General features: G+C 30.5%; 5 protein-coding genes across 11 annotated transcripts; 3 read left to right on the forward strand and 2 right to left on the reverse strand.

Annotated features, from left to right (window-relative positions):
- Nucleotides 1-416: 416 nt before the first annotated feature.
- Nucleotides 417-1,631, forward strand: RpL12 (ribosomal protein L12). The gene is made up of 4 exons (XM_015321467.2): nucleotides 417-611; nucleotides 693-766; nucleotides 858-1,245; nucleotides 1,590-1,631. Exons 1-3 carry the CDS (start codon nucleotides 575-577, stop codon nucleotides 1,239-1,241), a joined length of 495 nt encoding a protein of 164 aa, XP_015176953.1. The 5' UTR covers nucleotides 417-574; the 3' UTR covers nucleotides 1,242-1,245; nucleotides 1,590-1,631.
- Der-1 (derlin 1) lies at nucleotides 1,628-3,637 on the reverse strand. Its single transcript, XM_015321466.2, has 2 exons — nucleotides 2,995-3,637; nucleotides 1,628-2,726 (listed from the first exon to the last, which is right to left on the reverse strand). The coding sequence occupies exons 1-2, from the start codon at nucleotides 3,428-3,430 to the stop codon at nucleotides 2,398-2,400; spliced, it is 765 nt and encodes a 254-aa protein (XP_015176952.1). The 5' UTR covers nucleotides 3,431-3,637; the 3' UTR covers nucleotides 1,628-2,397.
- Nucleotides 3,638-3,865: 228 nt separating this feature from the next.
- Nucleotides 3,866-6,272, reverse strand: l(1)G0320 (signal sequence receptor subunit 1 l(1)G0320). Of its 3 annotated transcripts, none has more exons than XM_015321464.2 (5): nucleotides 6,016-6,271; nucleotides 5,409-5,588; nucleotides 5,059-5,318; nucleotides 4,718-4,985; nucleotides 3,866-4,560 (listed from the first exon to the last, which is right to left on the reverse strand). In XM_015321464.2, exons 1-5 carry the CDS (start codon nucleotides 6,077-6,079, stop codon nucleotides 4,544-4,546), a joined length of 789 nt encoding a protein of 262 aa, XP_015176950.1. In that variant the 5' UTR covers nucleotides 6,080-6,271; the 3' UTR covers nucleotides 3,866-4,543. The 3 variants fall into 3 exon arrangements, with proteins under 3 accessions (XP_015176950.1, XP_015176949.1, XP_015176948.1); XM_015321463.2 differs by having other exon boundaries at nucleotides 3,866-4,547; nucleotides 6,016-6,269; XM_015321462.2 differs by having other exon boundaries at nucleotides 3,866-4,985; nucleotides 6,016-6,272.
- A 235-nt stretch (nucleotides 6,273-6,507) lies between these two features.
- On the forward strand, nucleotides 6,508-9,482 carry PICK1 (protein interacting with PRKCA 1). 5 transcript variants are annotated; one of them, XM_015321502.2, is made up of 7 exons: nucleotides 6,508-6,662; nucleotides 6,824-6,918; nucleotides 7,040-7,192; nucleotides 7,326-7,385; nucleotides 7,813-8,131; nucleotides 8,206-8,401; nucleotides 8,485-9,482. In XM_015321502.2, exons 2-7 carry the CDS (start codon nucleotides 6,875-6,877, stop codon nucleotides 9,183-9,185), a joined length of 1,473 nt encoding a protein of 490 aa, XP_015176988.1. In that variant the 5' UTR covers nucleotides 6,508-6,662; nucleotides 6,824-6,874; the 3' UTR covers nucleotides 9,186-9,482. The 5 variants fall into 5 exon arrangements, with proteins under 5 accessions (XP_015176988.1, XP_015176989.1, XP_015176992.1 ...); XM_015321503.2 differs by lacking the exon at nucleotides 7,326-7,385; XM_015321505.2 differs by lacking the exon at nucleotides 6,824-6,918 and having other exon boundaries at nucleotides 6,527-6,662; nucleotides 6,975-7,192.
- A 685-nt stretch (nucleotides 9,483-10,167) lies between these two features.
- On the forward strand, nucleotides 10,168-12,422 carry LOC107066590 (uncharacterized). Its single transcript, XM_015321354.2, is given in 3 exon segments — nucleotides 10,168-10,479; nucleotides 10,837-11,581; nucleotides 11,583-12,422. Coding segments are annotated over 2 exon segments (1,527 nt in total). The 5' UTR covers nucleotides 10,168-10,479; nucleotides 10,837-10,882; the 3' UTR covers nucleotides 12,411-12,422.
- Nucleotides 12,423-12,582: the final 160 nt, after the last annotated feature.

Below are 12,582 nucleotides of genomic sequence, written 5' to 3' on the forward strand. Positions count from 1 at the left end.
TGATTGCGCACGAATAGTTCAAACGATAAGTTATAGGTTAGGTTTGTACATTTATACTTGTAATTATTAAATGAGTAAATTAAACTTACACTTATAGAAAACTACTAAAAAAATAAAAAATTAAATATAAATATCACAATAAAAACTATAAGTATTCCAAACTTAAACTAACCACAGCCGTTAATACATACTAAAGATAAACATTGCTGCGCGATGCAACGGAAGCTGTCCCCCACATTTTCAGCCTAGCAATGTACATGGCGCGTCCCTCCTATAGAGTCCTTACGTCTTATTACTCATGATTGGATCAGTTTGAATATTATGTTTTAAAAATGGCGCATAATTTTTCGACCAATCATTTCAGTTTATAGTGGAGTATTTTGTGTACAGTTTGGCAACACTGAAAAATGTTGATTGAAGTAGTAGGGGTTATCCGGTTTCCACTACCACGCCGCTTCTCTTTCCGTTCTCTTACATCGTGCAAGTTATCGTGTGTGGATTTAGGGAGACTTTTCTTCTAAAATCTCTTAACATCTGAGTTAATAGTATAAGTTTCTATAAATAATTAAACAAAATGCCTCCCAAATTCGATCCCAATGAAATTAAAAAAGGTATTTAACCTCAACATTATTATCAAACATTTCTAAAAAGTGTTAAAAGTTGATATTAACAGAAAATAATTTTTTTTTTAGTTTATTTAAGATGCGTGGGTGGTGAAGTTGGAGCAACCTCGTCTCTCGCTCCTAAAATTGGTCCTCTCGGTTTGGTAAGCAACAAGAAAAAGCAAAATCAATTTTAATGATAAAAATTAGCACATGTTCATCCATGTTTTCCTAACCAAATTTAATAAATTACAGTCGCCCAAAAAAGTTGGTGATGATATCGCCAAAGCTACCAGCGATTGGAAAGGTTTAAAAATTACAGTACAATTGACCATTCAAAACAGACAAGCTACCATTTCAGTGGTTCCATCGGCTGCTTCTTTGGTTATCAAAGCGCTCAAAGAACCACCAAGGGATAGGAAAAGACAAAAAAATATTAAGCACAGCGGTAATTTATCCTTCGATGATATTGTTTCCATTGCTCGTGCTATGAGACAAAGATCAATGTCTAGACAACTTAGCGGCACCGTTAAAGAAATTCTTGGAACATGCCAATCGGTTGGTTGCACTGTTGAAGGCAGACCACCTCATGATCTTATTGACGACATCAACAAGGGACTAATGGAAGTTGAAGAATGATTTAGTAAGTATAGGGTCCTTCACTCACACTTTTCGTTATAATATTCATAAAAGATTAGTATATTGCATAATTGAATTCTTCCATTTTGGGACATAATTTTTAATGCATTATTAATATATATTATAATATCGTAAAGAAAAGTGTTAGTTTGGACTCTTGGTAGGGGTTGGCATCCCATCCGCCTGATTGGTATTTACTTTTTTACGAAGTTAAATATCGACTGGTATCTTAGCCATTGAGGAGAAAACCTCATAAAAAGAATCATGTCTTCTATATATAAAATAATGTAATTTTGAAATAGTTCATTGTATCGTATTAAGCATCGTGTATTTTGTTCTTCTTTTCAGATTTGTCATAAGGCATTGGAAATATAAAAAATATAAAAAACATTTTTTTCTATTTATTTTAGACATTTATTTCCATAATTATCCTATTACTTCTTTTAAAAAACGCAGCTACATCTTTTGTATTATCTTGTATGTTTTGTATATTTCTGTACAGAAAAGCTTAATCGGTGAAAGAATTTACGAATTAAATATTTCTTTCTTTCTTTATGTACAGGAAAAATTTCATAATGCTATGGATTATGCTAATTAGCAAGATCATAATTTCTATTTCATTTCTTTTTCTTTTTCACTTGGTCTTTCTATTGCTAGTAATTATTAAATTATTCATGAAAATGTACAGAAACTAATTACATTTACGAAGTACGGTAAATTGTATTTATATTTTGTTGGAATATTATTATGGAATACTTATTTTGTAAATTATAAAAGTACATTATAAAAAAAACATTTGGATACATATATTCGACCATAAAGATAGTTTTATCGATGCATTAAATTTAACAAATCGATTATATCTTTAGTCAAAATTATAAGCTACTGTAACAAATGAAATTAAATTTTAGATACAATCTTTTAAACTTTTTTGAAATTATATCTTTTTATCTGTCTTTGTTAATCGATCATAATTTCGATTAATTAAATTAATATTCTTACGTGTATCATACAATTGTTAACATTCAAAGATTTACAGGTGACAGTAAATTGAGTCAATAATTTTCTGATAATAAGTTTTGATAATATTAAAGTGATATTTATATATATATATATATATATATATATATATATATATATTTTTAAATAGATTAAACTACTGTCCTAGTACTTGACCTCTTCCCCAGTTGTGACCACCGAATATATTTCTAGCTTGTTGTTGTTGTTGTTGTTGACCAGCGGGCCTTTGTATTGGCGCATTACCAAACCATCGAATTCCACTTCTTTGGGGTGGAAAATAAGTCTCCAAAATTTTTGGAGTAACCAACCAATCTGTGCCTCCAAGTTCTTGAGGATATTTAAATTTAAAGAATACATATATATGACCAATTAATATACCGTAGAGTTCCATTATACCACCACCGGAAATGATTAAATTAAATCCAAACAATACCCATGGCAAATACATCGCTTTAAATCTTGTACCTGTTAACAAATCGATAATAAAAATATTTTTACTACCAGCTTATTATAATAAATAAATATTATACGTTAAGTATATTAACCCCTTGTGTTATAACAACGTGTGAGATGCTGTTTGAGGTAATATGCTTTTACTTATGTAAACATCAAAAGCACTGAATGAAGTATGCAACTCAGCACATTAAACCATATCACGAGGAGTTAATAACTGTAAGATAATAATAAACAATTAGCGTAGATAAATGAATAATTATAATAACGTATAACGTACCCAACCAAAAGTTAACTATGGCATCTTTATTGAGTTGACACCAAACATACAAGACGCTCAATACCATAGGATCCATGAGTAATGGAAAACCGCTGATGAATCCTAATATAACGCAGCATAACCAATTGAATAATAACATGAAAAAGTAATCGGCTGGTCTTCCATCATATTCAACGCGTTCCAATCTCAATGAGTAATTATAGAGAAAATACAAATTAAGTAAAAAGTGAAATCCTGCAGGGCTCATAGGATAAAAAAAAACACTGGTAAATGGTCTCCAAATTTCAAAATTGTTTATAAATCGATCGTACGATAAGACAAGTGTGGATGCTTGCACGAAACCAAATCTACCGATTAATGACAAACTAACCGTAAACATTAACCAATATCTCGTAAATATTGGTAAAGAATTGAACCAGTCTCTCACGTCTGACATTTTGTTTTTATTTTTTTTTGTTTTTTCTATTTATCAATACTTTTAACGAGTTGAACGGTGTAATTCACTGTAAAATACACTGTGTTCCTTTTATCTATGACTTTTTACTAGCAGAGGCTGACGTGTGATTATTTTATAAGACCTGATGCGACCTTACTTTGCGTTTCATATTTGCACATTATAGGTTAGAATAAAAAAGGTAAGGGTAGGTTTTCAAAGTATGATGTCGCTGAGCTACAAGTATATACTATATATAATATATTACTATTCCACATCGACAATTCGGCAGTTAAATAAGTCAAAGACCTCTCTCTATGTCGATAATCGATAATCGAATAACGATCATTTAAATATTACTAGCATTTAAATTATTCATCTTTACAAATTTTGTGAATTTGATTTCTCAAGATTTCAATTTATCTTTTTGGAGATAAATAATTTTTGTATTTTTTATTTAACAAGAAATGAACCATTTTTTACATGGGCTTACATGAAATTTATAAAAAATGTTAGATGGAAATAATATTATATACTTATATACAATACTAGTTTATTCTATCACATTTTTGTGTATGCAATACGAGTATAATTATAAAACAATCACATATTTATTTTCTTTTTCTTTTATCATAAACACATACATACTTATATTATTTTATAAATAAACAATATGTATGCTTGAGAATATTTATGGAACTACAAAAATTGATGTTAATTGTACATATGAGACACAATGTTGTTTTCTTATCGTTTTCTCTTTTTCTTTTACTTTCTTACTTTCCCTTTTTTTATTTTTTTATTATATACTAATTTTATATTATTATTATTATAAATAATAATTAGCTTATTACGACATCAAATGTGTTTTTGTTTGAAAACTGTATACGATGGATGTTTATAATACAAGTATCATGACAATTTACACATAATTATTTATTTTTGTTTGTTTGTGTATTTATTTATCTCACCTAATGAAGAGTGTGTTCGTTTAATCATAGACATTAGTTTCATAAATTATTCAGATTATTAGAGTGATTCTCTGTTCCAGACATTGTTGGAGATATCCGCTTTCCTTTTCTTTGCTTGGTTTTTTGTTTTGGTGTTCTGGGGGACTTATCTAGAAAAAGCGTCTATAAAATATTCTTTCTGATAATTCAATACAACCAATTCAATGTCTATGCTTATTCTTTTTGTAAATGACATTTCTTTCTTTGACATCATTGAAAGTGCGTGGCGGATTTAAACTTTCAGACGATTTATTGCGTGATCCTGTACTCCTGTACTTACTGAGGGCATGAAGAGTTTCCTTTGGTAACCAATCGTAATCTACGTTATTAGGATTAGATGTTCCCATTTCTATAGGCGCCTTGCGTGTCGTGGAAGAACGAGATTTGCGACCAAAAGATGAGAGTAATTGTTGGCCACCGACTAAAGTCAATATAACACATGCTGCAAGGAAAACATAAAGGAACACCGTTTCTCCATCCAATCCGTCATCTAATTCTATTACTTGTACAGTTTCGTTATAAACTGCTTCGCTGTAACCAACTCCGTTCTACAAAAATATATAGATCATTACCAAAGTTTTATAATCGTGTTTAGCATTTAATTTGTGATTTACTACATACTGCGTCTCTATAATTAAGATTAACATTGAGTCCAAATGGTCTTCCAGCAAATGTTTCTGAAGGTATGAACGAATATGCCAAGGTTGCTTCGTGTTTAGGTTTGACTACTCTATTAAATGTAAACGTAGAGAAGTTTTGAATGTAGAAGTTGAAATCCATGGCATAACGGAAGGATGCGTCCAATGATTCCAAAACAAAATCATTTTCTCCTTTATTGGTGAAACCAACAAGGAATTCTACCAAATTTCCAGCTGGTAATTCTACGAATATAATTATTATTTATTGTCAAACTAAATCTGTGTCAATACGAATGGTAAATAAAATTAGAGATAAAAAAATAAAATGTATACCAAGGGTAGATAATGTGTTATAGATAGGTTTAGTAAATAAAATAGTTGTATCTGCATCAGTGGAAGCATTAGTCGTTTCTTCTTCTAGTTCATCATCAGTGATGATTGTATTGTCTTCTCCTTCAACGTCGACTATATCATCAATATTTTCATCTTCTTGAGCATAAGCTATGCCAGATCCTGTTCAATATAAGAATGGACGAAAATATTTATACAACATTATTATTACGATATTTTCTTTTTTTCAAGTAACATGATCAAATCAACATAAAATTCTTATTAATAACTTATGGCAAAAAAACTTATTCAATAATTTTGATATCTGTATATGAAAATATGTTATGAGTAACATATGATGACAAATTCTTAAATTAGGTTATGAAAATAAAAAAATAATTAAAAATAGAATCTGTCAATAATCCTCATCAAATGTCATATTTGAAAGCTGTTAAGTGAAATATATTAAAATGCAAATAAGAACAAATGGTAAAAATAATTAAATACAGTACAGATGGAATATGAACATTGTTATTTCTATCACTTTAACATCATATTTATAATAAAGGAATACACATTTTGAAAAATTAAATATTTCGTTATACGTTACCTCTGTTCGCACTTAAAATGATCAAAGGAATGACTAATAAAAGGAAATAACTGAAATTCTTCATTTTAATGAACTATTTATTAAGTATCTTTTCTGTTATGTGGAAGGACTATTTTGATTTCACATATACTTGGTCACTGAGTCTACGATTGAATAAATCGACATAACGCGACCGCTACCATTGCCGCTTGCTACGTGGAAGGTCAACAGCGTCGCGTCAATTCGTCAACGTGGAACACGAAGTATGTAACCATTAAGTATTTATATATTTAGAGAAAGTCATTTGATTTCTTTACGTTATCAATGATATTACTCTTTAGCCCTCTACTGAAATTTTATTCAACTATTTTAACATAACCCTTTTCAATATTCACTTTATTATTTTTTAAATATATATATTTTTTTGTATTGGTTATATTTTATCAATATAGAATTTAATTATAGATTTATGTGTAATAAAATGTCAGAAGCATTTTTTTTTACTTTTATAAAGTTAATATATATATATTTTTTACTACGAATAACTTGACATCACGAAATTTAAAGATGGCGCTCACAGCTCTTGTATTAGACGTTTAATTATCTTTTGTATACAGATATTAGTTTGATCAAGATCTGGTGTGCTTAGTTAATTTACGTACATATAGGTAAATTTTGGAATATCCATATTATTGGAATTAATCAATATCGTAATTAACAATAAATTCATATTATATTTACATATCATTTATGTTCATTTTTCATATTTTCCCATTAATTTAAAATTTGACATGTTATTTGTCACTGATAATTTGACTAACATTTACAGAAATAAAAAGTTTCTATCACTTTTTACTCGAAGAGTAAACTCGAAGAGTCAATGATGGATTTTGAAGATGACTTCTTCTTCGAAGAAGATAAGATGTTGGTTTTAGATTGTTGATGAAAATTATTTATCTTTGTTCTATGTTTCGTTACAGTTTTCAATGTGCTTCCTTTTTCTTATAACATGCATGCTCTGATACAACACGGCGCGGTGGAACAGCTTATTATTGGATGATTCGTTGATACCTCATGGCAATGCTTCTTCAAATTTAAATCCAAGCGGATTAACCGAGGATAAAAATCTTGCTCCTGCAACCACCGTGCCACCAGCTATTGTTGAATTGCATCAACTAGTCATGATGGAAGATCGAATGTATGCACTAGTAATTCTATGTTATACAATTTCTTAATCATTTTTTTTTTATTCCAAATCTTTTTTCACATTTCACTTACACATTATCGCTTTACTTTTTCTTTTTCCTATTATTTACTCTTGTGGAATACAGACCAGACGTAGAATTGGTCGCACAAGATCAATCTATATCGCAGTTACCCAACATTCAACTGTGAGTGTGTCTCTTCTTTCATCTATTCGGTAGTCCAATGGATTTGATTAATTGATGCTTTATTAAACAATTACATATGCATGTATTAACTGCATATTTCTTTTCTAGAATGTATTATATTTGTAATTAAATATTACAGTGAATAATCTATGTGTATATTTGAGATGTATAGATAATTTTTATTTTTCAACACGTTCTCTAGCGTGCCACGAATAGGAGATTTCAATTACAACTTAAAATTTATTTGTTACTTTTATTACGATCACAAATGTGTGATGCTGAGTTCTTAAGTGAAATCTGTGTGTTACAGATATGTGACACTGGTAGCGAACGTGTTAATAATACATTTGTTTGTAGAATTAGTAACAGTTAATGGAATATTATGAATACGTGTATTAACATATGTTTTGTATTGTTAATATATTAGGGGTATGACTATTACTTCTGGAAATGTAGTAATACAAAAAGACAGTAACAATCTCATTGGTATCAGCATTGGTGGTGGATCTCCTCTTTGTCCTTGTCTATATATCATACAAATTTTTGATAATACACCTGCCGCATTGGATGGCACTCTCCAATCTGGAGATGAACTAGTAGCTGTGAATGGGGTCTCTGTAAGGGGTAAAACAAAAGTAGAAGTTGCCAAAATGATACAGTCTTGCGATTCCCAAGTTAGCATTAATTACAATAAATTGCATGCTGATCCTAAGCAGGGACGTACTCTCGATATTGCTCTGAAAAAGGTGATTAGTTTATGATATACAAAATATAGATTGTTTGGTAATCCGAGTATTACCGTATTCATTAACGATCATAGGTTAAACATCGATTAGTAGAAGGAATGGGCAGTGCGACGGCAGATGCACTCGGTTTATCGCGTGCCATTCTTTGTAACGATGCTCTTGTTCAAAGACTAAATGCTCTGCAACGAACTGAAAATTTATATAGGGGTCTGGTCTCTCATGCAAAAGCTACATTGCATACCTTTTTTGATCTCACTCAAATTTATAAAGGCAAGTATATATAACATTTACAATGGATTATTTAAGAAATATAAAAATTTAATTGATAATAACAAATATTTTTTATATTTTAGTATTTGGAGATACGTTCGCTGCAATAGGCGTTAGAGAACCGCAACCACGTGCCAGCGAAGCATTTAGACAATTTGGAGAACAACACAGGCAAATGGAAAAATTTGGTGTGACTATGTTAAAAACCCTGAAACCTATATTAAATGATTTAGGCACATATCTTCATAAAGCAATACCAGATACACGTTTAACAATAAGTAAATATGCAGACGCAAAATTCGAATATCTCTCGTATTGCTTAAAAGTTAAAGAATTAGATGACGAAGAACAAAGTTATGCGGCATTGCAAGAACCTCTTTATCGCGTTGAGACCGGTAATTATGAGTATCGATTAGTACTACGATGTCGACAAGAAGCTCGCGCTAAATTTGCTAAATTAAGAGCAGATGTTCTAGTCAAATTAGAATTGCTTGACAACAAACACGTTCAAGACGTCGTATGGCAATTACAAAAATTTGCTTCCGGATTAGCAAAATACTATGCTAATACCGCTGAATTATTATCGGCGGTTACATTATTCCCCGTTGAAGTTGACTTGTCTAATTCAGCGTTTCAATATAAATCGACCGGTCCTCAGTCCATGCAAGAGGACGAAGAAGATATTGAAGAATTTGAGCCAGAACAAAAACAAGAGGTCAAGGAAGAAGTTCTCATAGATACGCAAAATCCTCCGTTGATATGGATGGATGAAAATAATATGTAGCGATATGTGTTAAATAATAATAATTGATCGAATATTTTTGATCGTATTATTGAAAATTGACTTTTTAAAGTTTATAACGATAAATTATTGATGGTACAATAATAAGCCTACAAGTATAACATTCCATAGAAATTTGTCATAAAATAATATTTCTACTTTAACTTAAATTCATATTATTATTATTTAATAAAATTTAAATCTTATGTATTTTACTTATTTTATGTTATATCGTGTCGAATATATATATGTGTATGTATATATATGTAAATACTATATTATATTTTTTAAAAAAAGATACTTTCATTTTTTAAATTTTTTATAGTTATATTTAAACGAAAAAATTAATCTAACGAATCTATATTAGTTAAGTAGTTTAAGAATATATATATATATATATATATATATATATATATATATATATATATATTATAATACTGATATAAATTGAAAATCACGTGACCACCAATAATAAGTAGGCAACCAATTCAATCATAGTCGCCATGACACCCTTCGTGTTTGCTCATTGTTAAGGTAACTTGTGTATTTTTAAGCTAAAACTGCTCTTAGTTTTAATTTTTACCAATATTAGCGCTATAATCTGTTAGCAAGGAGAAGTGTTGGTAACGTTATTAAAAATATATTTTCTAACGTAATTATTTTTGTGGTTTGTTTAATTTTTCGCATCGGATATAAAACAAAAAACAATAATTACTTGTTTAATTTATAGCGTGATCGTATTAAAAAAAGAGAAGAAAGTATCGTTCGAAAATGTTCTTTATAGGCGACCGTCGATAAAACAGATCATTGATCAATATGTTGGTAATTTATGGAGTGTATTCATTCCGTCACGTTTAAAAGAGGAAACAAAGTTTATATTTGTATCTATCTCATGTATGTTACTCTTAATTTAATAGTTTAAAATTGAAGAAAAAGAAGAAGAAGAAGAAAAAACAAAATGTACTTGTATTTATGTTTGATGCGTACAGATTTTTTTTCTTGTTTCTCTTTCTTCGTGTGTTTATATATATATATATATATACGTATGTAAAAAAAGAAAAACCATAGATCGCGAAGAGAGAGAATCTTTTGGTTACGACGGAATGAACCAATCGAACGTTAGACTTTTCCTACCAACGCTAAGAATATAGTAGATAAATTGGTTAAACTGCAGTGTCGCGTATCGTTCAATCTGGCGATCTGTCAATTACTCCTAACGAAGAAACAGCTGATCCTTATGATCGAGATATTGATAGATTTGGTCCTGTCAAGAGAAATTACATGTGATACTTGCAAAGTAAATAACCGTACATTTTCTTACTAGTACTCCTCGTATTTTTTTTTACGAATGATAGCGTAGGAGCATTATGGTATACGCAATGACTTTTATCCTATCCCAAAAAAATGAATGCAACTCTATGGTGTTACTGGTTGCAAGTATGTATGTAAACGATTGTTGACCTCTTTTGTTATTGTTTTTAAATGATCCTCTCGGTTTTCATAATAATGCGGTGATTCGTGAGAAGTACTTTGACCATTTAATAATCATATTTTTTTTTTTAATCAATATACACTTAACTATATATATATACATGTTATTACAATTAATATTACTTTTTCTTTATCTTTTTTCTTTCTCTTATCTATTTTTCAGCAACTATTTTTATTTAAAAAGTGCATCACATTAATGCAACAATAATATGCTAAGGTCAAAAGACTCTGAGAGCGACGGTGTTACAACTAATACCGTAAGAGTCCAAGAAAGTTGTAGAAGTAAAAAAGGTGAAAAGGGTCATGAGGAAAGTAGCGGATGCATTTTGAAAAACGCTTTACTGTCGATACAATCCGACGAAGAAGATTTCTTGGATAAAGAAGCATCCAAGGTCTTACTTCTTCAAAAAGGATCCGATGTTGACGGTGAGTCTGCAACTAGTTCTTGGAACAATGTAAACACAGACTCGTCTGTGTCATATGTAACTTCTATTCCAAATGGAAAAGAATTTGTCATTTTAACTGGTCTCGAGCAAGTCAATGATAAAGCTGTGACTACAACCAAGGGGTTGAAGCTTTATGATAGTTTGATCCCTTTTGAAAAAAATTCTAAAATTCAACATAGTTCAAAACAGCACAATAAGATTATACTGTTGGGTGAATTTGTGTCAGAACAAGAGGCAATAATTGGTATTAAGAACGGGGAACAAACAGAAACTACGAAAGAAGTAAAAGAAAGTATGGAACAGATTAATTATAATAGCAAGACGTTTGATAGTAGTCAGTTTGAGAAAAATGAGGCTGATCTTAAAGAAGGTAACAATTGGTTGAAGAGTTTCCGACCTCTTCCCCTTTATTATACTGAACGAGGTAAGCCTTATTTGAAATGTCCAGCCTGTGGTGCTATGTTTTTTTACCTCGACCTCTTTTCAAAAACATCTTTTCACGCATATGTATAAGGAAAGAGAGACATATACTTGCTCGTTTTGCGAATATACTAATGAGGAACCTGGTATGTTGTTCGCCCATTTGTCCAAGCACCAAGATCAATGCGAATATTGCAATGAAAATATAATGCGAAAAAGTAATTTTGAAAAACACTGGGGTATTTGCTCTTTAAGTTTTAGTATAAAAAGAGATCGTAGAGGAAGATTCGTATGTACAATGTGTAAACTAGTGTTTGATTTATTGCCTCAATTAGAAAAACATTGGTTTAAACATGCTTGCAAAAAAAGGCGGACTTACCAGTGTAAGGAATGCGGAGGATTGTATGGGAACAAAACAATATTGCAAAATCATAAGTGTTTAAAGTGTCCCGTCTGTGGTGAAGTTTACGATAGTTTACATAGATTAAAGGCACATACGATGTGGATGAAGCATCATTTGAAGTGCCTCATTTGTTCCTATGAATTTGTTCTCGCTATGGATCATGAAAAACATTTGGCTATGCATAGACAAGCTTATTTACCTATGAAAGAACACGCTCATTGTTTGGAGGCAGCCGACGGGAAATCATATCAATGCGATCTTTGCGACAAAATATTTTATGCTTTAACACGACTGATATTACACGTAAAGGAAGATCATGGAATAGAGGATGTTAAAAGAGAAGCTATTAAAGAAGAAAAGGATGAGAAGGAGCATAATGAGGGTAATGGAAATAAAGCTACATATCCGAACCTATGCCAAACGCCTATTTGCTATACAGGCGGTCAAAATGTCAGTTTAATTAAATAACAATAATTACTTTTAAAGCAAGCAGCAGATTACAAGTCGGTACAACAGTGTGGACAAGTACTTTGGCTGTGAATCGCTACTAATTGCTCCTGCGAACTACAAACAATTGGAATACAAATCCGTAATAATTTTAAACACAACATTTTATACTCTTACGAACATATACATATAT

The sequence above is a fragment of the Polistes dominula genome, unplaced genomic scaffold (genome assembly GCF_049000335.1).
Source record: "Polistes dominula isolate Pdom_NZ unplaced genomic scaffold, Pdom_raw_medaka contig_24, whole genome shotgun sequence".
Classification (NCBI taxonomy): domain Eukaryota; kingdom Metazoa; phylum Arthropoda; class Insecta; order Hymenoptera; family Vespidae; genus Polistes; species Polistes dominula.

What these genes read in the sequence shown, in the direction of transcription:
- RpL12 (XM_015321467.2), top strand. Translation starts at nt 575, where the DNA reads ATGCCTCCCAAATTCGATCCCAATGAAATTAAAAAAG. An exon ending in TCCCAATGAAATTAAAAAAG is followed by an intron (nt 612 to 692) that starts GTATTTAACCTC and finishes TTTTTTTTTTAG; the next exon opens with TTTATTTAAGATGCGTGGGT. An exon ending in AAATTGGTCCTCTCGGTTTG is followed by an intron (nt 767 to 857) that starts GTAAGCAACAAG and finishes AATAAATTACAG; the next exon opens with TCGCCCAAAAAAGTTGGTGA.
- Der-1 (XM_015321466.2), bottom strand. Translation starts at nt 3,430, where the DNA reads ATGTCAGACGTGAGAGACTGGTTCAATTCTTTACCAATATTTACGAGA. An exon ending in CATAGTTAACTTTTGGTTGG is followed by an intron (nt 2,727 to 2,994) that starts GTACGTTATACG and finishes ATTTGTTAACAG; the next exon opens with GTACAAGATTTAAAGCGATG.
- PICK1 (XM_015321502.2), top strand. Translation starts at nt 6,875, where the DNA reads ATGATGGATTTTGAAGATGACTTCTTCTTCGAAGAAGATAAGAT. An exon ending in GTCATGATGGAAGATCGAAT is followed by an intron (nt 7,193 to 7,325) that starts GTATGCACTAGT and finishes TGTGGAATACAG; the next exon opens with ACCAGACGTAGAATTGGTCG. An exon ending in TCGATATTGCTCTGAAAAAG is followed by an intron (nt 8,132 to 8,205) that starts GTGATTAGTTTA and finishes TAACGATCATAG; the next exon opens with GTTAAACATCGATTAGTAGA.